At 49.0% G+C, this 27,954-nt stretch overlaps 1 protein-coding gene across 1 annotated transcript in view; it reads left to right on the forward strand.

Annotated features, from left to right (window-relative positions):
* The window catches only part of LOC144123067 (phospholipid-transporting ATPase ABCA3-like), a 174,740-nt gene that overhangs the window by 55,307 nt on the left and 91,479 nt on the right, over window positions 1–27,954 (forward strand). The window contains exons 4-6 of the mRNA XM_077655974.1: window positions 7,562–7,679; window positions 9,338–9,477; window positions 17,024–17,179. Coding sequence (XP_077512100.1) covers window positions 7,562–7,679; window positions 9,338–9,477; window positions 17,024–17,179 — 414 coding nt within the window. The remainder of the gene's footprint in view (window positions 1–7,561; window positions 7,680–9,337; window positions 9,478–17,023; window positions 17,180–27,954) is intronic.

The raw sequence follows: 27,954 nt of genomic DNA on the forward strand, positions 1-27,954 counted from the left end.
TTATAGCATGTTTTAGTAACGGACGGATGAGGGAATTGTACGCCAATAGACGAACACTAGGTGGGGATGACTTTAGTCGGTGCCTCAAGAAAGTTTCCGCATTGAATTTGCTACGCCAGCGTCTACGTGTTTTGACCACGAAAGGTTGTTAGCAATCCATAGGCCCAATTATTTATACTCTCTCACCACTAATAATGATTATGTTGTTAGTACCGTACACAAAATGAAGAGGTATCTTCTGTGTAATTTCCATAAAGACGGTTTTTTAAAATAATGCACATCTGCCATTTGTTTCACCCCGCAACCACCTTCGCTAAGTCATTATTTAGACGTACCTAGTCGTCAACTGAAGACACCATGTGATGCAAAATGCAATCATCCGCGTACAGCTTCACGCGGACTAAAAGATCTGCCGCAATGTCAATAATAAACAATAGAAATAAGAGTGGTCCAAAACGGATCCGTGGGGGACGCCAGACATAACCCGGACACTGCTAGAAGAAATATTGTTTAGAATGACGATTTGACACCTGTTCGAGAGGTAAGCTGTAATCCATGTAAGTATCCGGTCGTTTTTGATATAATAACTTACTTTATGAATTGGTTTGTTACGTGACACCTTATTAAATGCTTTGCGGAAATTAATGAATATTGCGTCTTTTTGCCTTCTCTGATTAATCGACTGAGAAAAGTCATGCATACTTTGAACTAGCTGCGTACTTGTAGAATCCCACGCCTGAAACCATGCTGAAAATTGGTAAGTACTTCGTGCTCTTCCAAGAAACCTAGTATATGTTTATGAATTATCTGTTCTAAAATTTCACATGATGTCGACGTTAGAGATGTAGGTCGGTAATTCTCGATGTGAGCTTTTTTCCGGTTTTGTGTAGAGGTTTAATCGCGGCTGTCCTCCAGTCATCCGGTAAAGAACCGTCATGTAAAGAAAATCTGGTGAATATCACCGTAAAGTATTTTGCGCACCATTCCGCATGGCGTTTCAAAAAAATGTTTTGTTTGTTACCGGGGCCTAACGATTTTTTAACATCAAGGTTCGAAAGCAAGTTAAAAACTCCAGTCTCTGAAATAACAACATCAGATATGGCAGGGAGTACTGCAGAAAAGTTGGGCAGACAACCATTGTCCTCTGTGGATACCGACTGAAAGAATTTGTTGAGCGCAGAACAAACAACAGCCTCATTACGCGCAAATTTGACGTCTGCTATGAATTCGTTCGTGAAAGAAGATTTGGGCGTGATTTGGAGCCAGAATCTTTCAAGAGACGTTCTAATGAAAGAAGGCAGAAACGTTCCGTAATATTTTTTTGTCGCAAATTATTTTCTGCTTAAGTTGCTCTGAAATTGCTTCCACAATTGGTTTGAATGATGAATTTCTCTTTGATTTCTTTTTTAGCCTTTTAAGCCTTCGCTGCAAGCGTAACATCTCCCGAGAAATTCATAGATTACGGTACGCAGGTTTTTTGCAATTTTGTGAACAAAAGAGGCAATACAATCGGAAACTATCATTTTAATGGTAGGCCATACGTCATTCACACTATGAGTTCTATTCCTAGAATTATCAAAACACGAATCAAGCATATTCAGAATAGATTCGTCTTCCGCACGCAAAGAAATAAAAGAAGTTGTGAGTATATTATTGCTTACCATAGTCATTTTTCATTTTTTTGTTTATTTAATTTCGAATTGTACCCATACATTGTTATATGCACAGGCTTCCGCAACATGCCGGTCTGAGAGTTCAATATTTGTACTAATGGTAACCGTATATTTGCATCGTAATTTTCTCCGAGTTTTTGCCTGTGAATTTTCTCTTTGTGATATATGTATTTATCCTCGTGTTTCGGTTTCTCGACTGACATATTTCTTCCAGTTATTATCTTTCATTTCGTTACAATAGGGGACGTGCAAAATTCCGCAAGTGCGCTTTCCCACATAACGGTCTTCCCAAAGTCGCGATGCCCGACTTCTCTATAAGAAAAACTGTGACGGCTACAGGGGCGGCGTTATGAGTGTGCTTAGAATGTATGAACGTATTTTGACGAATCAATTAAAAACTACTCTCTCTTGCTTTGGTTCAGCTGGGAACGCATGTTCAGCCATTTTGTCTTGGCCAACATTGTTATGTGGGAAAGCGCATTTGAGGACTTTTGCATATCTGCTATTGTATGCAGTTTTTTTCTTTCTTGCTGTATGAGTTATCCCGTCCTGCAACCAATTTATTTTTGTTTCAATGTACCATTTTCCACGATAATGCCCTCTAGGCTATGAGGGTATTGAAAATAAATAAATAAACAGATCACAGCTCTACTGTAAACGAGAGATGTAGCTCAGCGTTGCACTGAAACAAAGAGCAGCTCACTGAAAGCTAAACTTCAGCGGATTGTGACAAACCGCAGTGAATCGAGCTATCATGCTCGAAGAAATTGCAGGAGCGACCGATTTTTCAGGTGAACAACCGCCTGGCACTGAAAGCCAGACACAGGTGGATAGGCTTGGCGAGAAAGCCGCAGAGCGTCTGTAGATGAGCTTCTTAAGCTGAGGGTGAGGCGGCCAATTTGAACGGTGCGAGCACCGCGAAAACTGGAGACGCAAAAAATAAGTCTAGAACAGCAGTTTCGAAAAATGGCAGCGCGCGAAGAGAGCCAAGCGGGATAGTTTTGCGAAAAAGGACAAAGTACGGGCCAAGAACGTTGTAACGAGGCCGGCCAACAGAGTGATCGTCCGAGATTGTCACCCGAGATGTGACAGAGATCGCTGGAATGTCAAACTAAGCGGGTTGAGACAAAACGGAGGTGGTCTGCCCCATTGTGGTGACATCGCGGAAGTTCCTGCATGAGGCGGAATTTGTAGCTGTCTACCGGGAAGCGTGCATAGCTGCCGTGCTAAAGAATAATGCAGAGGGCACTCTAGTCAGACGGAGAAACGACAGACGTGCCTGAGTCGGGAGGAGAGGATACGGAGGCACAATGTTCGAAGTCCTTCCCTGCCCTCTCGCATTTAACTTTTCAAGCGCTGTTCAGGTACTGGAGATAGAGAGCTGGGGTGCGCAACCTCCGCCATGACCACGCGGCGCCTATACCTGGGCTTCTGTCGCGTGTCGGCCGGTAAAGCCTCTGTCGAACGGTGGCGCCGCAGAGAAAGAGTAGGTACCCGCCTTGAATCGCAACATGGGTTCATCGCTGATTCCTGGAATAAATGTCTCTCGAGTTTACTGTTGGGTTTTTGTTTCGAGCCTGTATGCCTGAACACAATTTTATTCGTCATGATCTTTCTCTGCTGTGATGTATCTCTCGAAAACATTTGATTTGACGTAAATTGTCCTGCAGCATGCACTTGAACCTTGTTATAGCGTCCGCTGACGCGCGCCAGAAGTCACTCATAGGTCAACCTTGCTTAGTCCTTCACCTGGGCGCCACAACATTACTTTGAGCTCTAATTTTGGTAGCTTTGTTATGTGGTTTTGCACGTAAAGTTTATTTTTTTTTAATTTCCACAATACTGCATACCCTCATTGAAGTCAAGGCAGGCAGGGCAGAAAAATACATTCACTCAATACAAGAGCACCTACATCGTAAAACCCAGGACAATAAAATTGTCTAATGTACTACATATATCTAAAATAGCTCACAGAGTGCCTTGTCAAAATCTACAGCCGATATCACTCGTAGAGGCAGGACATTTCATTCGTCAATCGTTCGCGGGAAAAAAAAGAAAATTTAAAAGCGTCAGTATGCGCGAAGTATGGTGCTAAAGTGTTATCATGATGACGACGCGTTTTACGCGTTTCTAAAAACTGCACATAGCGGATTGGAGAAATGCCTAGTTTTCCATTTATTAGTTGGTAAAGGAAGGATAGGCGGGCTATCTTGCGTCTGACCTGGAGTGATTTAATATCATTTGCTGCCATTAACGAAGATGGGAAATCAGTTCTATTGTACCTATTAAATATAGAACGTACTGCACGTCTTTGAAAATTTTCTAATTCTCTTATGTGTTTTTTTGCATGGGGGTCCCAAACGATGGCGGCATATTCGAGCTTTGGTCTTGCAGCTTGCAGCTGCTAGGTGCGCCCCTAAGTTTATGGGGAAGAAAACCAAGTTTACGCAAAGCTGAGGATTTAATGTGATCTACATGGTCTTTCCAATTTAGTTGCGAGTTTATTACAACACCAAGATACTTATACCTTGGCACTTCTTTAATTGAAACGCCATTAATGCAATAGTTGAAGGAAAACGGATTTTTCTTCCTTGTTATCCGCAAGAGCACAGTCTTCTGAGTATTTATTTTCATGCCCCATTTTTCACTCCAGGAAACAACACTAACCAGAGCATTATGTAAATGTTCCTGGTCAGAAACGAAAGATACCGGAGTATATATCATGCAATCATCGGCAAACAGAGGAATCTTAACAGTTCTATGCGAATCTTAACCGCTGGATTAATACCGGGAACTAAATTTTTTACATAAATTAAAAAAGTAGGGGACCAAGCACACTTCCCTGAGGGACCCCAGAGGTTACAAGGAGTAGGGGAAGAACAACTATCGCCAATCTCCACAAACTGCGTTCTCTGTTCTAGATTAGCTGCAATCCAAGCAATGAGCGGAGCTGGTACAACAATCAGATTCAGTTTTAAAAGAAGCTTGCTATATGGCACCTTGCCAATGGCTTTGGCGAAATCTAGAAATAAAACATCAATTTGGCCGGACTTGTCTAAAGCTGCAACGAAATTATGAATGGCTATTATCAGTTGGGTAGTGGTGGAGAATCCCTTCCTAAAGCCGTGCTGAGCAGGGTTTAAGACACCATTACTGTTTATTATTGCAGGTATATGATTTTCAATAATATGTTGTATAAGCTTACAACAGGATGTCGTTAAGCAGTATTTTTGGATGGTAGTGTACTGCAGTATTTTTAGGTGCTAGTGTCCGCTGACACGAAAGCTTGAGCGAAGCTATTTTTGGCCGTTGTAGCTTATTAGATAGCTCTCGGGAGCTCCTGGATATGCTATTTTTTTGCCGTATCGCGTTTTTGCAGACTAATGTTATTTAATGTTTGTCGTGCAAGTTTCGAGCACTTACGGCAGTGTCGTAGCATCTTCTGCCGTGCAGGACGAAACGGAAAGAATTTGTTCTAACTGCTAAGTGAGAACACCTTTGGGCACAATTCAGGGCCTCTGTATAACCTCTTGGTTGATTCCTCCTTGCCCGGGGCACATCCGATATCGTTTTAATCCTTTCCTACCAAGTGTAGACCAATTATAACTTTCCCTCTTGACTGGTGCTTCGTGCATGATTACAAATCTTTGGAGAGGTCCGCACACGTGAACTTTGGGTCGGGTACGCGCGTCTGGTTCGTTGATTTCAGGTTCTGGTATAATCAGTATTACTTTGGTTTCGGTTCGGGGGGGGGGGGGACGAGTGGGTTTCAGACGATACTTGCTTTTGTTGTGGGTGGCTTGGCGCTGCGATTGCCTTGCCTTCCAGAAAAATTCCCAGAGCTGGACAACCCCCGCCGATAATGAGAGGCCTATAGGACTGCAGGACGGCAGCTGATTCTCGCACAGCCAGTCAGTAGAGCTGTGTGAGAGTAGCTCATTTTGCGGGCGCATTGCCTGGCGCGGGGGGGGGGGGGGGTCGCTGTTGTTCTAGAACTCCTGTAAGCATTGCATTTTGCGATTGAACTCCGAGTAACGCCGGCCAGAGCACGGGAGACCCGAGAGCTTCCAATAAAGCCGGCATACTCGCGACAAATTGGCACCGACTCGAGTTGGTAGTGGTGACCGCAGTGGCGTCAGCAGGAGATCGTGCTCCCTTCTCGCCGGCAAGCCATTTCTGCGGGGCTCGGCAATCGCGTGTCGCAACGCCTGGGGTGGATAAAGGCCTTCGTATTCCCTGTGCTCCCACCGGCGGCGGCAGGGGGACAAAGGGATCCTTTCCCACGCGTCGCTGCGCACAGAGAACGACGACCACCTAACGGCAAGGCAACATTCCTGGAAAGGGGGCTCCAGAGTGGCCCGGGTCATCGCCCGATTCGTGCGGGGCTGCTTGACCCGGTGGCGAGTATCCACAAGCGCGTGAAGTGGTACGTCATGGTGGCCTCATCGGGATTGCTGCGAGAGGGCACCGCTGTCAGCCTGCCGTGGGCGGCCCTCCAGACACCCCGTGCGTCCATCCCATTGGCTGGTTTTGGCGAAACTGTTGCCCCCTTATATTGAACTAGGGATGACGCAGGCTTTAAGACGTGCACAGATTTGTGTGCTAAGCGGTTCCTCTCAGGGCTCACTTGCCTGCCTTACCTCTATTTTCTTCTTTTGACTAATAATCTCACCAGCATGTAAACAGTTGGTACAAATTTTTCTCCTCATCCTAACCCCACCTTGGACTTCCCAGTCCTTTCTCCGGCCCGACCACTCTACGTGAATCCCAATAGCCTGTCGGGAGCTCGTATATGTCAATAGCTCATAAGCGCACAAAACTCCGCTCTCATCAAGCAGTTGCGCATTAAAATGACAGCGCTGGAATATTTTCAGAGTGCGATATTTGACTCAATATGGACACCAAGAGCTAGGTGGAAACTTATTCTACGCCTTAAGGGTAGGACGCGATAGCGTTAATGGGTTCCTTTAGCGGACGCTCTCCGCACACATACGCCGGTATTGTTAAAGACAACGGGCACTTTATTGCTCGCACGCCATCGGTTGGAGCAGAAGTGCATCAGATCGCAGGGATGTTGTGGTGGCCACCGCATGTCGGCATCACTGTCACGTCTAGCAAAGATGAAATGAAACGCTAACATGCAGTTAGCTACTAGCTTAACTGCTACTTCCGTAATTATAAGCTTTGTAATTGCACGCATACTCATTAGCATGGACGCTTAAAATACCACTTTACGTGAACGATCACACGATATACATATGAGCCCCGGTGCAGAAAGCTGCCGATGGGGTAACGCCGCCTTTTCTGCTCATTGGCACCCTTAACGCTGGCGCGTTAAAATTTTCGTTCAATCTCACAGTAAGGCTTCTCTCACATAGATGTTTCATTCAGCCTTAAAAGTGAGCGTTGACAATGTCGCGCAAAGCTTATATGGAGAGCGCCGCTCTTAAGCGCCCGTTCATGGGTGGAGTGGCGTCCCTCGCCATCCGCCTGGGTCCAGTCGGCAGAGCGAACGAGTAGCACAGCGAGGGCGGCGGCAGCCAAAAGTGCTCCTTCGCGAAGACCAACTAGAAGCTGGCGTCAGAGTTCATGCGCCGTCGTCCATTCGCTCGAGGAGAGGCTCAAAGGCGCCGGTCAACTGTGAGCTGCCCAAACGAAAACCCAGATCCATGTTCGTTGGGCCCTGCGCGTTCCGCATGCGGTCGCCTGCGCTTCAGATAGCGCAGCAGCTGCTCTAAAAAATCCCGTTATCGAAAAGCGTAATCGTCGACCATTTCTTTATGACGCTTGCACGCGTTGGCTTCCAGTCCTGGGCCATCTTTTCTGCACGGCCTGCTTGCGCCTTTTTTTTTTAAAAAAAGGCTTGAGTACTCCCCCATCCTGTGCAGGTGTTTGGCAAAAACACTGCGCTGAGCAAAGTCAACATCAAGATATATGGCTCTCAAGTGACCGTGCTGCTTGGTCCTAACGGGGCCGGCAAGACGACGCTCATGACCATCATTGCCGGTGAGCACGTCCTCTGGTTGGTGTCGTGAATGTTTGTGAAGGTGTAAGGGTATAGCCCTGCTCTATAGAGTGCTCTTGCTCAAAACAGCGTTGCTTGTGAAAAAAACCGGATGTTACTGTATACAACATTTTGGCATAAATGTTGCACTAAGGTGTATTCTCAGAGCAAGAGTTGGTTTATGCGGTTTGACGTCCCAAACCGAGTCAGGCTACGAGGGACGCCGTAGTTGAGCGCTCCGGGTAATTTCGACCACCGGGGGCTCTTTAACGAGCACTGTATGGCACAGCACACACAGTTTCTGACCTCCATCGAAAGTGGACCGTCAGTTCAGCATTTGATTTGAGAGAGACAAAAAACACTCGGTTAAAATCTCTGATGCAATTTCTTGCGCACACTCAGCTGCGTAACTACAAAAAAAAATGTCAGCTTGCAGCGAACTAGCGTTGTATGAAAACTGAAAGCCCGTGCAACTCCAAATTCCGATTGAATTCAATCGCAACATACTCGTAATGTTCGCACTCCCGTAACACGTACGGGCTGTAAATTCGTCGAAATGCGCGCGGCAGTGTCTCAGTGAAAAGTTCTGCTTTGTTCAGCAATCTTAACAAAGTACCCTGAGGGGACGATTGGCCAGGCGTACTGTATGAACGAAGAACGCAGCGTAGAGACCGCACACCGAGAAGGCGAAGACAGGACGGGCGCGACATTTGGAACTGGGGGAGCATGCCTGGCCACTTCGCATGAAATCTGGTCAACACTTGCCTGAGCACTGCAACTGATGTGAATATTGTTTCCTTTTTTTTAAATCGTACACATCTTTCAGGGCGTGGTAAAGATCAGTTGGCGACAAAAACTTAAAAGTACATAAAATGAGGCAACGCTTTATTGACGCGTGCATCAGTATCGTTGGTTTCTCTCTTGGACAAAAACCGAAAGGTTTTAAACTATGCCTGAGCTCTTCTAGCAGATTTCCTGTACCTTAGTTCTGTTCTTTATTACTGGTATCCTTTAAGGTTGGTTATCATCATTGTTTTTCTTCAATATTTTAAGGTTTGCGCATTCACGTTATTTGCTCATTGATGGGATGTATTCGGATTTCATTCAATTGCAAATGTATCGCCCGTCTTGTACTCGCCTTCTCTGTGCGCTTTGGCAGCGCTCCATTCATAGTTCATAGGGTTTATTATTCTTAACGTGCGAACAAATTCCGTACCGGTCTGAACTACCTCCTTAACTCCGAACATCGACTAGGGAGTTAAAGCGGTGTCGTATGGAAGGGTTCCTAGCAGGGCAACTTTTGCGTAGTAACGGTTCCTCATTCTACCGTCGTTGCTCAGGTAGTTATAAGAACCCATTTCTTTGGTGTTACTCATAAATCATGCAGACGTGTTTGATCGTGTAGAAATGTTGCAGCAGTTCCGAGATATTGTGTGGAAACTGCGCATATTGACTGACAAAGCTGAGCAAGTTACCACTGGCGCACTTATTCGGGGTCCTGAAAAGTGATTTATCTCGGCTTGAGAGTTTGTAGGCATGTTAAGGCACCTTACACTTAGTGGTTTCGTCACTGTAGTGAAATTACGGCAATAAAACACGGCTCCTTCGTAGCTCGTTAAACTGCTTATGCTGTCGACATTCTTTCTTCTCTTATATCTAGGTATCTTAAAACCAACCTCCGGATCTGTCAGCATTTATGAAGGCGAGACAGAGGGCACCAAAACCACCGGTTTCTGTCAGCAGTTCGACGTGCTGTTTTCAGACCTCACTGTGATGGAGCACCTCACCTACTATGCCAAGGTGAACACAAAGTGCGCTTCTCATTGCCTCTCTCGCTGGCAACCACTCTGCTTTCAATCTATGGAGTGCGAGAACATTGACGATGCTTTTAGAGCGCTAGTTCTTAAAGGGACACTGAGGAGAAATTGAAGTTGGCTTGTACCGATAGAATACCAGCTCCTGATCACAAAAACGTCGCTCTTACTGAAAACAAAGCTCTTGTAAGGTCGAAAATAGCAAGAACCAAAATGCAGGTATCGCCGCCATAGGCCGATCTGGCAAGTACAAGCGTTGTGACGTCATAGGACAAGAGACGCCACCTTGGAGAAATTTTCCTTCCTACAAGTAACGCGAATCTCCGAGGCTGACAAAAGAAGGTTGCGCGGTTCAATATTGAAGTAAGTTTTGTTTTAAAACCGATAGTGCACTTTTATCACACCAGAGAGGTAGACAAAAGACAACCTGAATGTTGGAAGCAAAGAAAACCGATGCTTGGCGGCGCCACACGCGGCCAGGAGAGTTTCGATTTGTTAAGGTGCTTCGCGTCTATGAGCTTTGCGGACCCCGTGGTTTTGTTTTCGACGCGTCTTGATTTACAAGCGCCGAACAACACATGAACTCCAAGTGCCGCTTCAAGTACTAGTTAACCTTTGAAGGAGCCTGTTAAGGCTGGTCAGATAATCGCCACGGCCGATGAAAAACTATGATGGCAAGATTGCCGGTGATCGTACAAGGCAGCACTTGTGTCTTCGCACGCTCGCCCGGCGAAACATTCCCGGCTGTGTCAGTCAACTTCAAACTGCTTAACGGAAATAGTTTATTAGGGACGGGTGACAAGGTACAAGGCAGTTCAGAAAAATTGCTGATGGCCTATGTCTGTTAGGCCAGGATATACGTAGCGAAAACGCAGAGATTTCTGCATCGGAAGAGTCATTCACTAGATGCGCCTTTATTGATAATTGCCACGAGCTGTCGTGGCGGAGTGGTAGCGTCACCGCCTCAGACGCCAAAGGCCCTGGTTCGATTCTGAACCTCGACACAGGATCTGTTTGTAACTCAATGAGTGGGCGGGGGTTTCAGTGGCTCCCATACATGCCGCCACCGATTACGTTGGTTAGCGGTTAAGCGCAGGCTCTGTTAAGGCGCGTTTATGCTCCGGCGTAACACGCGTGCGCGCGCTGCACGGCGACGTCACGTCGGCAAAAGCGAGACCCTCTATACTCCAACTGCGCTTGACCACCGAGGCGTTCGGCGGCTTCGGCGCACTCTGGCCGCACTGGCGGGCAGACTTGGAGCATGTCTTTATTTCGCGCCGAGTGCGCCAGCCGCCGCCGGCCGGGCCAGACTAATTTGGCTCCGCGGCAAGGTGCGCTTTGGAACGTAATTCATAGCTTCGGCAGTTGGGCAGAGCTGTTCTTTTCGAGCTCTCGGCTAATTTAATCCATTCACAGTACATGTCTGAAGGTACATGCAATTGGGCGAGAGAGCCCGATCTAGTGGACACGTTGGATCTTGCGGAAGCCGTTGAAGCGTCGCGTACCGGCTTTAGTTTCAAGCCGCACATTTTGAACGCAACCGCCCTTGAGTACCCATCTGTTTTTTGTGGCAAAAAATAAATAACTTGGCCCTTGCAACCGTAGGAGATGGAGACCTCGACGCCGCCTGCTGCACCGTGCAACCGCGCCGTTCAAGGAATCACTTTCCGTTGGCCCCAAAGTCCCGGCCAGCCTCCGATGGGCTCAATCAAGGTCCCGCCCTTGTCCTGGCGCCTCGCGACTCCCCGCACTGGGGTTATGATATTTAATTTGCAACGGCTGCTCACTGCAAAAGGGGGAAACGACCCGCTGGCGCTTAACCTAACCGTGCTCCCTCAAAAGTATCACATGCTCTGTGAAGCTGAGGTCGCTGAAATGCAGGCGGGAGATTTTGCGGGAACTACGTCATCGGGTTCGGGAACGGGATCCATCGCAACGCTGGCAAGACACCGGTGCAAACGTAAACAGAGAGACGGTAGCGACCCCCTATAGATGCCTTCAACGTGCGGTGGTGGTAGCTTTCATGTCCGCAGCTGCTAGACCGCACCGCTAGACCGCACCTCCAGAAATCACGGAGTCTCCGTTTACAACACGTTTCACGCCACTCCGTCCTGTGACGCCATCAGAGTTCTCCGTGACGTCATAAGAGTTCTCGAGTTTGAATCGGAGCGGCGGGAAAATCTTTTTCAACTTCGAATCCAAATTTCTTTCAAATAAATGCATCTTTCGCTGCCGGACAAGCGGCAACAAAGCCATGAAGTGCCGAACTATCAGATTTTGCTAAAAAAAATTTGATAGGGTTCTCCTCAGTGTCCTTTTAAGGGTATCGCCCGATGTCCTCATGCAACGTGGATTATAAGATATTTGCGAAGGTTCTTCTGGTCTGCAGCTTGTGGAATTAGATTTATTAGGGCCGCACCAAGTGTGCGGAATCAAAGGCTGTAGTATCCAAAACTATATCCATATCTCACGTTCCATCTTAGAGACAGTGTGAGATGAGCTTAGTCAAGTGGCACTTACTCATGCTGAACTGGCAAGAGCTTTTGATAAGGTATGTCACGATTTTTTGTTTTCTCTATTAAAGAATGCAAACATTGCTGATATCTTCCTTACAGACATAAAATTATCTTATAAAGTGGCCACTACAAGGCTGATTGCTAATTAAAAGTTTACCAAACCTATTGCGCTTAAAACATCTGTTCGATACTGCCGCCCTCCTCTGTTATTCGCTTTTTTATCTTCAGCCCTTATGTCGTACTATCATCAAGACAACAGCAATTCGTGGCTTGTGACTGTCGCAATGTGAAATTAAGATTTTGGCTTATCTGATGACGTTGCCATTTTCTGTTCTGATAAAAAGAGTGGGTTCGAGGTTTTGCGTGTAACTAAGCAGTTTTGTGATAGTGCGGATGCGTCTTTTAACATTGATAAATCAAAAGGGTTCTGGGCAGGTCACTGGGGTACAAAAGCAAGCTTTTTTGCAGCATGAGGTGGGACTCCGCAGACTTACAGTATTTGGGGGTTCTCTTGCATTAGTATTGTAATAGTGGGCCTCACTGGGATTCTCAGATATCGTTAGTTAGGCGATAAACCCTGGTTCTCAATGGCAGAGAGCTGTCTCTATTTCCAAGAAATCAAATTTGTAATATCTTCTTGGTTTCGAAGATTATGCCTGTCATAGAGGGGTTGCATTGTTCAAGGAAAAAAGTACAAGCAATGCACAGAACTTTTGCGACCTTTTTGTGGCGGTATCAATGCAAGCTTATGAGTCGAGACAATTTGTTTCTCCCTCTGGAGGCTGGTAGAGCTGGTTTTCAGCACTTGTTTGTTCATCGCTTGTTTTGAAGATTTTTGTTTTTTAAAACAGCCCACCGTCGCTTCCTCCTAGCTGTCGTTAAGAAGCGATTGAGTGTGCCGCTGCCTATTCTCTATGCGCCCACTGGCCATAGGACTGTAGGAACTTTGTGTGTGGTTTTCTTAAAAAAGCTTTCGCCGAGACATTTCATTTGCTTACTGTACGGTTTTCCTTAGAGTTCCTATACAGCCTATCCAGAAGAGAGATGACAAAAATTCTGGTTGAGACGTTGTTTCTTGTACTGATGTATTTGCAGGTTTACCTCTCCACTCTAGACGACAGTGTAAAAAAAACGGATTCAACGGATGCGTGTCGAATAGGCCGCAAACACTTTAATTTTTAAACTTCACACATCCGCCTTGCCAGTTAAAGCGTGGCTTCGTGAAAAAGGGACTTTTGTGCTATGGTCTGTGAACTGTCGCTAGTGTCAGCAGCCAGAAACCATTGAATATTGTTTTGTTTTTTGTCGTGATTCTGTGTTTTTTGGTACAATCTGCAACAGACTGTCAAAAGGGACATTGAGCTTACGCCCTATACTATAAGGTTTTCCCTACAACTGAATAAGCTAATGTTCTATATTATCCTTAGTGCTCATGGGACTGTAAGTCTGTGATAGAGCCGCATGACAGATCGCGAAGCAGAGCCGCCATATTCAGCGAAGTCTGTTCAGAGAGCAGTGTACTATGGTGCGGGGGGTATACGCGGCGCAGGATCGACCGCCTGCCTGCCTGCCTGCCTGCCTGCCTGCCTGCCTGCCTGCCTGTCTTTACTCCATGTATGAGTGTGTCCCGGAATTTTGATTTACAGGCAAATTGAGAGCAGGATGCTTGTGTGATTGCATACGATGGGTTTCAGAATGCGACTGGCTTTAATCGGACTTGAAGCTTGTCAGGATAAGTGCACTTCGATGCAACAAAAAAGCAAGAGACTTCGTAGCGTGTTCTGCGCGTGCTCGCCTCGCAAATTGAGAGACCTGGTTTCGATTACTCGTATGTACGCAACTTTTTATTTATTTCGAGGTTCTCCGCTTACAACGCCAAACACGCCTACACCGACACGAGTTTTTTAACGCTATGGTCTCAGAACACAGTAACACTAACCAAGTCGCTCCGAAGCGCGCGGCGTGAGCGCCACCATTTTATCAACGCTAATCTCCTAGCGTAAATGCTAGGCACCCTAATTGAAACTTTATCGCACGCAAAGCTAGGTCTCAGCGTTTGGCGCATGTGCACTGCTCATCACGATATTTTTAGCGTATGCTATTGTATTGTGTACGTATGCGTGCGGTATACTGATACTGCCTATTATCTCCTCGGAGAACGCACGAAGTCTCTCCATGAGCAGACACTCGGAGCCTGCTCATGGAATTACTAATCATGGTGGCGCTTCAGCTCTGGTTATCAGGCCTTGAGTTTAGCTCTGAAAAGGGTGCATGTCGCGACGTGGGTCAGAGACCTTTAGCAAGTACGAGCCCTTGTCCTCGAGTTTCCCATGAGGAAACACTGCCCTGGGATAAAAAATCATGTGAGATGAGGCCTAAGCCAAAAGCAGCTGGGATTGAAAATCAGTCCCCTGTGGAACAGGACAAGTCAGATCGATTTCATGGCAGTTGCGTATCGCTCTTCAGCTAACGCCTTATGTGCTCGGCCGTACATAATTGATGATGACAAATTTTTCTGACGCAAGGGAATCTGCGGCCAAAGAGCTCCGTGACACGAGGTTTTTTCTTATGCTCGAGTTGAGGTAAAAGACCTATTTCCCAAGCAGTTAACCCTAAAGAAGCCGGGCACCAGGCAGGGGAAAGCCTGTACCTATTGTATCACCGCTGGGTACCCCCCGACGGCACTGGGGATCGAACCCTGCGCCTACCGCATGCGAGGCGGATGCTCAAACGACTTGGCCATCGCTGCAGTCGTACATAACTGAACGGCCACGAGTGAGCTCTTTGGGCACCAGCAGGTTGCTCAGCGCAGTGTCTGTCCGTGCAGGTCTTTTGAGAACTTGCCCAAGAAAAGTCAAAACAATAATTTGAAGGGTAAGTTTTCAAGTTGCGTATTGCAGTGTTGCCGCTGTTTATATTTGCGTGAAGTCCGTCCATGTGAGCGAGGGGCGCTCATTTAGCACGGTCAGCACCAACGCTTCGTATGTCCAAACCGCAGTTGAGAGTTCTGCAGTGAAAAAGTGTTCAATTACAAGAAAAAGCAGGGACGAAGTACTTTCGTTAGCTTTAGAAAGGGAGCACGCGGCAGAAGGTAACGAAATCTACTTGTGCTCATGCCCAGCGCAACGTGATGCAAAGCGTTCTACTGCCTTACCTGCTTTTTGAATGGAGGATTACACCAAACTTTTCTATTTGCTCTTGAAAGCGGCCCCCATGTATGGCAACAAGTAAGTTTTCAAGCCGTCTGCCACGTGTTTCGAGAAAGCCCACGACGCGACGTAGCCAGAAGAAGGAAGCTCCGGTTAGTTGTGTTTTCAACCACTTCAGCGCACCTGGCGACTGGAGATGAAGTAATACTTAAAACTGAATGGTTCGTGCCCACGCGTGCCGCCTGGTAAGACTGCGGCCGTGGCCGAATTGTCGCAGTGCCCGGGATGCAAAGCAGTTGTTTTTTCGTCGGTGGTGATTAGAATCACGGTCGGATAGCTAATTTTTTTTCTGCTGTACAGCGTTTTGATAACGATGGTGCGACGATCTAGCTCTAGTTGCATTCCGTCCGACCGCTATACGAGGAATTGGCGCTGGCGTCAGTATTTGCTGGACAATGGTGTATATGGAAGTTTCCTACCTCTGACGTAGCTACAAAAAAACTGATTCGTGTGCATCTGAAATTTGTCTACATCGTAAGACGTCGGCATGGTCCTAAAATAAACAGCAAGTTTGCATAACCATTCGTAATTACTTGGCGGAATGAAACAATTAATTTGAGTTGAGGCCCGCGACGTAGCGAACAGTTGGTGTCAATTTGTGTGAAGTGACAATTTGTGTGAAGGGACTTGCGTCAAGATGACAAATACTATCAGATTAGGACCATTTAGTATATCGTGCGATAAAAGTGTAAAAACACTTGGGGTGACTTTCTCAGATGACGAGTCTTGGAACGAACATATGTCAAGATTCTTTGCGGGAAAGTGCAAAAAGCTGCCGGTATTTTAAATAGGTGCCGTCACTCGTTTCCAACTGGTGTAAAAAAACTTCTTTATAATTCATTAATCCATTCGCAGCTTGATTATTGCTCACTGATTTGGGGGAACACGACATTAAAGAATATACATAGCTTAATTCTATTGAAGAAGAAAGCAATACGAGCAATTGAGAATGTTCCTTACTTGGAACACACTCAACCACTTTTTCTCAAATACAATATATTAAAACCTACTGACATATATAGCTTCAAGTTAATTAGATGCTACAAGCGAGCAATTAAGGGGAAACATGAGACATTCCTAACACAGGGAAACTTAGAGAGCACACACAGCGTCTGTCCTTATCGTCATCAGGTACCCTGGAACAATCCTTTTTCGCGTACATACTATGGCCAACAATGAATTGCGCACACGCTGCCAAGCATTCTTAACCACTTCCACTCGGGAGGCGTGAATGTGGGAAGGCTTAAAAACAACCGCATTTCACTGATATTATCATGTCGTAGTGAACATTTGTGATGTCAAGAGAAATAATCAATGTGGATAAGTTTTTCATTTCATTGAAATTATTAGTGTTTTCGCATTAGACAGATGCGTTGCGTATGTATGTCTCTCTTTCACGTATATTTGTCCGATTATTTCATTTTTTGTATTTCTTTTTTTCTTTCCCTGTAAAGAATGATTGTCCTTTGCCTGGTGCCTTTGTAAACTTCTAGGCTTTGAAACCTGTAGTCTTGTATGCAGTATTTATTCTTTTTTTTCTGTAATCTTGTAACGGGGTATAAGCAAGCTGTTACTGTTGCCTTTGGGGGGATGGAGCGCTGTCAAGTTGTGTTAAAACAGCTTTTTCTCCAGCCTCCCTTTTCACATTTGTGTGGAATAAATAAATAAATGTTCAGAAATGTTCAAATGTTCAATTAGATTCTGCGGTGTACCACATTTTAGTAACTCCTTGGCTCAAGCTATATGAAGCACTATGTGTGCTAGACCCATTACTTGAGTGACTAGTAAGAAGTCTCTTCACGCACAGCTCCAGGGGCACGGCGCCGTTCAACTCAGCAAGATGATCGACGAAACCCTGGACGCCGTGAAGCTGGCCGAGAAGAAGCACTCTTTCCCCCCGCAGTTGTCGGGCGGCATGAAGCGGCGGCTGAGCATGGCCATCGCTCTTGTTGGCAAGCCCAAGGTTCCTTACAGTTTGGCTTATTTGTTCGTGCAGCGGTTGCTGCCATGCCGATTCATGCCTAAACAAACGCGCAGTAGGTGCTTAGCGTCTCTGCTTTGACAGGGCGAAAATATTAAGCGTTCCCCTCTGCTAGCTATGCTGGAAAACTCTAGGCATATCCCAGTAACTTGATGTTAAAACGCGAAACCCCGAATCGAACAGAAAATAAAAAGTATACACGACAAATGCCAGAGTTCGCGCTTGCGTTAGGGTCATTCCACCCAGATGGAGCGGCTGCACACGCTGACGGGATCGCACCTTGCGGGCGGGTGGCGTGATCCAGTGCGTGATCAGTTCTCTTCGCTCCTCCCCCCGCCCACTTTCTCTTCCTAATCTGCCCTGGAAGTTCAGTAAGGTGATTTGCTGGGAAAGTTGGTTCACTGTATCGTAAAGACGGGTTGCGCCAAAGGGAGACTGACATGAAGGAAGATGGGACAAGCGCAAACTAAACTATCTCTTTAGTAAAGCTTGTAGACTATCACCCCTGGAAGTGGAGAGAGAGATTTCCTTCTCCCCACTCTGCCTCCTTCCTTCCCTTTGTCTTTAATCTTTTCTTAAAGTGGAGAAGGGTCCATCACTTCCTCCACTTTACTTGCTGTTAACCGAGCCTTAAGACGGATGGACGGATAGATTTTTCCGACACGGTGTTCAAATCAGAATGCATTAAAACTCGACAGCTGGACAACTGGGCGAACTGGGTCTTGCGAGTTGTACATCACACATGAAACGCACTATATACTTCACTGACGAACTATTCGCGCTTTGTTTGTCGTGTCAGTTGCGTCCTGTTCGTCGGTGAAGTGTACAGTGCGTTGCATGTATGAAGACAATTGGTTTCACCTATGCCCATGAGCCTTGCGCTGAACAAAATATGACAGGGGTTTGTTTAATACGTCCGAACAGAGGACGCAGGTAGTATGCATAGAACGGCCGTTGATTTCCATCGTTGCCATCTAGCTGGCGACGCAGTCTTTTGTATGTGTAATAATTCCATTTGTCGGCATTTAAATAGCTTTTTTTTCGGCAGCCAGTAGGTGCGCCTTCAACCAGTCGATATTGTGACCTGTTTGTACGAAATATTTGGGGCTGGAGTCAACTTCGCTGCCATGGTTTCAGAGCTGTTTTACGCACCTCTCAAACTTGGCTGTATTTAAAATGTAAACGCAGCCGCATTGGAGCATGGGATACTGTAAACGACGCCAGGGTATTTGTCTTTAGCGCTCAGCACAGCCTGTGGAAACTTTCTAGAAGGGACATGCCCTTAAAATATGCTTAGAATCTGAGCCTCGCTTATCTCTGGACCGTACGATTCAGCAATCCATTTTACGCCGCACGCAGCGTCACGTGCAGGAAGAGGTAACTCCCGCTCTACAGATGCCACAAAAGCGGTCGGGTACTCGCCGTGCGATTTTTCTCGCACTGTAACCGCCACTATGAAAAGAAGCGCCAACAGAGACAATACGTAAGAAGTGACACGGACAAGCGCTTTGTCCGTGTCACTTTTTACGTATTGTCTCTGTTGGCGCTTCTTTTCTTAGTAACATGCACCAACTAGCCCAGCAAAAAGTTCTACTGTAACCGTCATCGGGACAGCTGCAGATGCGCGTTGCTTGCCGCTGCTGTCCCGAAGAGCGGGCGTCTGACTAGTGCATTTTATCTGAACTGAGCCTGTGGAGCTGTTTGCACCAATGTTCTTAGAAAGTTTCAGTTTCGCAGCTGCGAATACCCGCCGCTTGCTGGTGCACCTATCGTGGACGTCGCTGTAACTAACGGCGCTGCAATAGTACTTTTCCACACATTCACGCGTCATCTACTACACCTCCGTAAAGAAAAGCGGGGCAGCGCGCACACCCGCAGGTCAGTCAATTTTTTCCGGCATGAACAAACAAAAATATGGTCTAGCTGTGTTGGCACATGGCGAAAATACCACGATACTTGCAGGGCACATGGGTACACACACTAAGGTTGAGGAGAGCGACATGATAAACGAGGCGCGCTTCACAACTTACGTGTTCTCTGTGTTTTGATGAGATTCACTTGTCACTGACCAAAGTCAAACACAAATAATGACGTTTCGGGGAGCGTTACGGCTCCCTTGTTCACAATGAGCAACCAGCTGGACGTCCCGGGCTTTTTGTAGCGGTTAGTATCGTTCTTAGACATTTCGCGTAGATAGGGTGCAATGCGCCATCATTCTTATTTATTGTGTTAGGCGTAGTCAGAATGATTAGTGGCTCGAGGTTTTGGCGGGCTGATACATTCTTTTCCGTTGTAAATATATCTGCGTCATACCAGTTAATTTCATGGCCAGACTATTGCGTATGCTCCGCGATAGCGCTCGTTGTCACTTTTCCCTTTCGTACATCGTACTGAAGTTCTTTCTAGCGTCTCGTGAAATCTTTCTTTTCGCCTATGTAGACTGATGAACAGTCGGCGCAGGCAATCTTGTAAACTACGCCGGGAAACTTGGCACGAGGGAGCTGGTCTTTCACGTTTACGAACTCATTTCTTATCTTGCTTGTTGGGACATGTGCAACATGAACGCCGTGCTTGCGGAACATCCGCGCCAGCGCCTCGCTGATCCCTGATACATACGGGATAGCGGCTTGTTTCGGTTTCGGTGCGTTAGCACTTTCGTCTTCCCTGGCAGTAGGCTTTTTCGATGGATCCACTCTTTGCGTGTTCCGGATGAAGGAAAGCGGGTAGCCGTTTCTTTTCAGGTCATTTTCTATGGTCTTCATTTAGTGGTTTAGGGCGGCGTCTTCACTGCGTACTTCCCTGGCATGGTTGATTAGGGATGCAACCACTCACCGCTTTTGAGTGACGGGGTGCGCTGAATTTAAATCTAGGTACAGGTGCCCCAAACGTAATACGGAGCACGCGAGCGGTGGCCGAACTGGAAAAAACTGCATGCTAGCGCGCTCCAACAGCAGATGCGCGGCAAAGAGCGAGGGTACGTCGGGACATCCAGCTGACCCATCTCAATAACTTGATGCTCGCGTTATCGCCGCCACGAACTCCTACCATCAGTGCCCGCCAGGGGCGCTTTCTATACCTCATGCAAGGGTTAGTTGTTCGTCCGGGCCGTGCAGAAAGTTCGGCAGCTTGCGCTTTTTGCTCTTCCCTGACCCTGGCGGGGAGGGATGATAGCAGCGCAGCTTCGCTCGTGACGGCGATAACACAAGCATCAAGTTTTCAATATGGGTCAGCCAGATGTGCCGACGTACCCTTGCTCTTTGCCGCGCATCTGCTGGTAGAGCGCGCTAGCATGCAGTTTTTTCCAGTTCGGCCACCGCTCGCGTGCTCCGTATTACTTTTGGGGCACCTGTACCTTCTAGAATGCATCGGTTTCCGGTAGGCGCGAACATTAAGACCTGTCGGAGTACGGGTTGCCACGGTGTCGAGGCACGGAAGATAGCCGTCGGTCTCTTCCTCAACAGTAAAGTTGATTGAGGGCCCAATGGTGTTGATGTGATCGAGGAAAGTGCGGGTGTGCTTTCGGTCTATGACGCTGAAAGAGTCGTCCACATACCCCAGAAATACTTATGGTCACGGATGGAAGGTGGCCAAAGCTTTGCTTTCGATGCCTTCCATAGCGACGTTAGCCGCTGTGACCGGTGTCTCATGCCGTTTAAGCACTCTAGTTTCTCGCTGTTTTTTCTTCACGCTACACACAACCGGATGTAATGGCAGAACTGTTTCACTGTACAAGCACCGAGCTGTGCAGTGTCATGCCGCTTGCTGATGACATGAGTGCCAGGCGCTGCAAAGGCAGGAGATCAACCAGTGCTCTTCGAGCTCCTTGGTATGCATCTTCTGAGAGGGCTGCCTTCAGTGCCTGGACCTTTCTCTTTATTCTACCTGGCGGAAGTTGTCTGTGGTGAACATTTTCCGACTTCGCCGCCTGTTATCAAAATATGCATTTGCACTTGTACAGATACTTAAACCACCTACTTCCATCAGAATTTTATCAATGTTGGTGACAGACGCTGCAGTTTTCAGCAGATGTTTGTGCAGCTTGTAGCCATTCACGAAGAAGCTACCATCTTATTGATAACAGCGTTCAGTGTTATCAGATGGCCTGCAGCTAGCTTGAGTAGAAAATTCACACTGTAAGACTGGACACGGGCTTTAGAATCTTCAGAGGCTGACGCTCAACGAAGAAGACGACGAGAAGCGCCGAACATTGCGAAGCTCGAGCGCCGAACACTCCGAAGCTCGAGCGCCGAACGCTCGTGCGTGCTCTGGACTGAACGCGGTCTCTGTTAGTTGCCTGGACGGTTCGGCTGGTTGTTCGTGACGCTGTGCTTATTACTGTGCTGTGCTCTTATTACTGTGCTGTGTGTGCTGTATTAGTAGTGTGCGGTGTTCTTATTACAAGTGGTGGAGGTGCCAACGATCCCTCGCCCTGGAGCTTCGCACCCGCGCATTGACTACCACCTCTGCAATGCCTGAGACCGTCACCCAAACCGCTTCACCGCTTCCGTCGGCTGTCTTCTGTTCCGGCGCCGCGCGGCAGCGTGACCCGACCATCTTTAGCGGCACAGATGACACGGATGTGGAGGATTGGTTTGCCTCCCATGAACGCGTAAGCGCATACAACAAGTGGGACGATAGCGTCAAGCTCACCAACGTTATATTTTATCTGAGCGACGTAGCCAATCTCTGGTTTCGAAACCACGAGGCAGACATCTCCAGCTGGGCAGCTCTAAAACCAGTCTGACAGAAGTCTTTGGCCGTCCCGCCATGCGAAAGCTTCGCGCCGAGCAACGCTTGCGAAGTCGGGCCCAGCAAACCGGTGAAAACTTCACCAGTTATATAGAAGATGTCGTCGACCTCTGCAAGCGTGTCAACCCTTCTATGAGCGAGGCCGACAAGATCAGACACATTATGAAAGGCATTGAGGATGATGCCGTCCAGATGCTCGTCGCCAAAGATCTCCAGACTGTCTCCGGTGTCATCGGCTACTGCCAAAGCTTCGATGAGCTGCGCAAACAACGCCTTTCTATCCGGCGTGCAGGCTTACAGGAGGCCGAAGTTTGCAGCTTGGCTCTGCCAGGGGACGGGGCTCTGGATCAACAGTCGCTCCTCCAGAGCATCCACCGGTTTGTACGTGAGGAAGTCGCACGCCAGCTATCTTTGTCTACCTGCCCGCCTACGCCTGCGCCGTCGCTCACTCCCAACCTACAGCGTGTTATTGAGGAGCAGGTCGCTGAAGTCCTGCCACCTCCTTCTCAGCCACCCCTGATCGCGGCTCCTCTTACGTACGCCGATGCCGTGGTGCGGTCGCGGCCCTCACCTGCTGCCCGTGTCTACAGGCCACCTACCCGGCAGTTAGAACCCCAGCGACCTGCAACCCCACCTTACCGTCCGGTTGCCCGCCCCCGATCACAGCCGCAGCCACTCAACCCCTGGCGCACACAAGACAACCGCCCTATTTTCTACGCCTGTGGCGTCGCTGGTTACGTTGCTCGTTTGTGTCGCAGTCGTGACCACCGTCCCTACGATTATAGGCGTGAGCCGACGTACGACCTTCCGTCGTCGTCCTCGCCTGCGTCACACTTGCCGCCTCCGGATTCTTCTCCTAGTTACCATCCCTGCTCCCACCGCTCGCCGTCTCCTGGCCGTCGTTCCCGTTCCCCAATGCTCCGTCGCCAACCCGCCGTCCACGCGGAAAACTAACCACCGCAGTTCCGGAGGCAAGAACTGCGTAACCAGCGGCTCACTCAAGACCTGTTTCTGCGCCTGCCAATATTATTACCGTTTTCGTTGAAGGAGTCGCCGTCGAAGCACTTGTTGACACTGGCGCAGCCGTTTTGGTTCTCAGTCACGCCCTCTGTCGCAGACTCAAAAAAGTGACGACGCCCCTTCCTCCCGTTTTTCTCCGGACGGCCAGCGCTCAGGACATTCGACCGTTAGCCGCCTGCACCGCCCGCCTGCTCATCGGGAACGTTCCCACACAATCAAGTTCATCGTCCTCGCCCGCTCCTCTCACGACGTTATCCTTGGCTGGGACTTCCTCTCCTCACATCACGCCGTTATTGATTGCGCCCGTGCTCAGCTTGAATTGTCGCCCTACAGTGACGCCCCCTTGGACGTAACCGGTGCTGCTGCCGCTACTGTGGTCGTCTCAGAGGACACAGACGTTCCACCTTTCTCTTCAGTGCTGGTGCCTCTTTCTTGTGCTGCGCTCTCAGATGCAACAGTGACTTATACCCCCTCTTTACGATGCGCTGACCAGAAGTCTGTTTTGCTGCCTCATGCTGTGCTGACAATTGTTCGTGGCTCCAGCGCTATTTATGTGGCCAACCCGTTCTCCTGCCCTACCACTTTACTCTATGGCCAATCGCTTGGTAGCGTTGCCGTTCTCGATCCCGCCTCCGCATTCCCCCTCGTCGATAGCGCGGCCGGCCTTCACGTCAGCGCCATTACGCCTGTTGCCATCACGAATCAGTCGTCTGTAGATATTTTTCACCGTTCCGTCGACGCCGCCCAGACGTCTACCCAACGAGACCAGCTTGTAGCCGTTCTGCAGCGTTTTCAGGCTTCGTTTGACTACCAGCAACCTTCCTTGGGCCGCACCACCACCGTTACCCACTGTATTGACACTGGAACCCATGCCCCTTTGCGCCAACGTCCGTACCTCGTGTCAGCCGCTGAGCGGAGCATCATTGACGCCCAGGTGACCGACATGCTCCAGCGTCACGTGATACAACCGTCGCACAGCCCGTGGACATCGCCAGTGGTTCTGGTCAAGAAAAAAGACGATTCCATCTGTTTCTGCGTGGACTACCGTCGTCTGAATAAGATTACACGCAAGGACGTTTGCCCTCTCCCCCGTATCGACGAGGCCCTTGACTGCCTGCAGGGCTCTGAGTTCTTTTCTTCATTAGACTTGCGCTCCGGTTAGTGGCAGGTGCCGATGGCGGAAGCCGATCGCCCAAAAACTGCATTCGTCATACCCGACGGGCTCTACGAATTTAATGTCATGCCTTTCGGCCTCTGCAATGCACCCGCCATATTCGAGCGCATGATGGACAACATACTCCGAGGGCTCAAATGGCACACATGCCTTTGTTATCTAGACGACGTTGTAATCTTTTCCCCGGACTTTGCGTCTCACCTCCAGTGCCTCGAGACTGTTCTTCGCTGCCTGGCCGACGCTGGCCTCCAACTTAATTTGAAAAAGTGCCGCTTCGGAGCTCGGCAGCTTACCATTCTCGGTCATGTCGTATCGAAGGATGGTGTTCTCCCGGACCCGGCCAAGTTGCGAGCTGTGGCCGAATTTCCAAAGCCCACTTCTGTAAAAGACCTCCGCAGCTTCGTCGGCCTCTGCTCCTACTTCCGCCGCTTTGTCCGCAATTTTGCCACTATCGTCGACCCCCTGAACAAGTTCCTTTCCACCCACAACCTTTCGGCCTGGTCGCCAGCCTGTGATGAAGCGTTTACGACACTCCGTCGCCTCCTCACCACTCCACCAATTCTGCGTCACTTCGACCCTCGTTCTCCGACGGAACTCCACACCGATGCCAGTGGCGTCGGCCTCGGTGCCGTACTCGCTCAACGCAAGCAAGGCTTTGACGAATACGTTGTCGCTTACGCTAGCCGGACACTCACAGAAGCTGAAGCCAACTATTCTGTCAGCGAGAAGGAGTGTTTATCCATCCTTTGGGCGATCGTCAAATTTCGTCCCTACCTGTATGGGCGCCCTTTTGACGTTGTCACCGATCTCCACGCCCTCCGCTGGCTGTCCTCTTTGAAAGATCCCTCTGGCCGACTGGCGCGATGGGCTCTGCGACTCCAAGCGTACGACATTCGCGTTATCTATCGTTCCGGCCGCAAACATGGCGATGCTGGTGCCCTCTCACATTCCCCTGTACCATCTGAGGCCGCGCCTTGCATATCCGCCCTGTCTTCTTTCAAGTTTGAGTTCGTTGATATGGCTTCCGAGCAACGCAAAGACCCGTCGATCACTTGCCTTTTTGATCTCCTATCTGGCCAATCGCCTCGACCTCCTTCCGGTGCTCTCCGTCGTCAGTCCCACCATTTTGCCATCCGAGACGAGCTCCTTTACCGGCGCAACTATCTCCCGGATGGTCGCAAGTGGCTTCTCGTCATTCCGACACATCTGCGCTCCTTCATTTGCTCTTCCTACCACGATGATCCCCAGTGTGCCCATGCCGGATTCTTGAAGATTTTCACCCGTCTACGAGAGCGGTACTACTGGCGTGGGATGGCCCGTTACGTCCGCCAGTTCGTTCGGTCCTGCACCACATGCCAGCGACGAAAACATCCACCTTGCCGACCCGCCGCTCCTATGCAGCCGCTGCCTTGCCCAGTACAGCCCTTCGAGTGTGTTGTCATCGACCTCTACGGCCCTTTTCCCAGCACATCAACCGGGAACCGCTGGATCATCGTTGCCATCGACCACCTTACACGTTACGCTGAAACATCGCCTTTACCATCCGCTACAGTCCACGACATTGCATCCTTCATTCTCCATCGCATCATTCTTCGCCATGGTGCGCCAAAAGAGCTGCTCAGTGATAGAGGTCCGGCCTTCCTCTCAGAAGTTGTAGAAGCTCTCCTTCAGGAATACAACGTTGTTCACCGCACCAGCTCCGCTTACCATCCCCAGACAAATGGCATGGTTGAGCGTTTTAATCGCACCCTAGGCGACATGCTGGCCATGTATGTTGCTTCCGACCATTGTAACTGGGACCTCGTTCTCCCTTTTGTCACATACGCTTATAACTCCGCTGCTCAAGCCACCACCGGATTCTCTCCGTCTTTTTTCCTGTACGGCCGTGAGCCTTCTTGCACAATGGACACCATTCTACCTTACCGCCCTGATGCTTCCGAATTTACAACTCTTTCTCAAGCCGCAACTTATGCCGAAGAATGCCGACAGCTTGCCCGGTCCTTCACTTCTCACGCCCAGCAGCAGCAGAAAAGCACCCGTGATCCCCCTGCACTTCCTCCCGCTTACCTTCCTGACTCTTTGGTCTGGCTCTGGGTACCCTCCTCATGTCCCGGCCTTTCCTCCAAACTTGTTAGCAAGTACCAGGGACCCTACCGTATTCTTCAGCAGACATCCCCCGTCAATTACCTCATCGAACCCCTTACGCCATCCCCTGATCATCGCCGCCGAGGCCGCGAAATTGTCCACACGACCCGCCTCAAACCTTACTACGACCCCGCCGTCGTCACATCGCCCTAGGCCGCCAGGATGGCGCCCTTTCGCCCGGGGGGAATTATAAGACTGGACACGGGCTTTAGAATCATCAGAGGCTGACGCTAAACGAAGAAGACGAGAAGCGCCGAACATTGCGAAGCTCGAGCGCCGAACACTCCGAAGCTCGAGCGCCGAACGCTCGGTCGCTCGTGCGTGCTCTAGACTGAACGCGGTCTCTGTTCGGTGCCTGGACGGTTCGGCTGGTTGTTCGTGACGCTGTGCTTATTACTGTGCTGTGCTGTGTGAGCTGTATTAGTAGTGTGCTGTGTTCTTATTACAACGCACCTCTGTTATTTCACGCAGCTTTGTATATATCTTATCATGAAGACTTCTAAAAATTTTCCTGCATCAAGAGGTGGCTCGGGATAACACCGCGCACCGAACTTGTTTATTGTGGTTAGTTTTGTGTCGCAGCAAGTCTGACAATGGCTTGGTTCAGCCTTGCGTGACACAGATCCATAATCGTCCGCGCCCAGATAGACGAACTTCAAGCCGCCAACACGATGTTGGATCCGAAGGGCGACGGTGGCGCCATAAAAAAACCTGCGCACCTTGCAATGCTCGCTTCGGCGCCTTTCGCGTCGTTGCGCTCTCCCCTGCAGCCAGCAGATGATGCCACGACCACCTTTTTTGATGTTGCGAAAAACCCGGCGTTGGTGGCTTTCCGTTCGTCAATCTCGCGGCAGACGATTACGAATTTGCATCATGCGCGGCTGAACCAAGTAACTAGCGCTGTCCAATTCACTACTAATAGTGAGCGCAGTATGATCATATCACTCAGAACAGCGCAGCAAACACGGACAAAGGGGAGACGACAAAACAAGCGCTGTCATGAACACATACCAGCTCGCCCAATTTTCTTCACTCATCAGTTTTACCGTAGCCGAGGCAACAGTTGAGGAGGAAGAAAAATTAGTCTTGATGATAAAGATGCACAAAAATTCAGGGAGGCACTTTGTTGACCTAAAGTGCGGTGAGGCAAAAGCCTTTAGCGCGGTGTTGCTGCTTGTGTCGCAGATGTGTGGTTAAGATGTTAATTAAGTACTTGCGTTTGCCCGCATTCCGAGACTCGAATGAAGCGAGCGCTAGGAGGAGGTTGCGCGGTACCGACTCAGTCAACAGCTGCGAGGCATCTGGCACGGGCGCAGTGCGCGCGCCGGTGGCGCCTTCTCGCGCATGTGCAGTGAACTATCAATAGCGCAACATAACCTCCGAGATTACCCAACGCTAGCGCACGCGGGTGATCTCGGAGGACATGGGCGCAAGAGCGTAATGGACGGACGCCGGACGTACGGAGCATGAGCCATGAAAGGCTTTCGCCTTACAGTGTACATCTTCATGTTGCCAGTCCGTTGAAGATAGCGTAACATTCGCCAGACCACCAAGCGTGTGCAGACGCAATACTGGTCTCAGCAGAGCAGGAAAGCGGCTTCAATGCATTCGGAATGAGTTCATAAGACCGGCTCGCTCGCAGACGACTTAGTACGCACTATGGATGCAG

The sequence above is a fragment of the Amblyomma americanum genome, chromosome 3 (genome assembly GCF_052857255.1).
Source record: "Amblyomma americanum isolate KBUSLIRL-KWMA chromosome 3, ASM5285725v1, whole genome shotgun sequence".
Taxonomy (NCBI): Eukaryota; Metazoa; Arthropoda; class Arachnida; order Ixodida; family Ixodidae; genus Amblyomma; species Amblyomma americanum.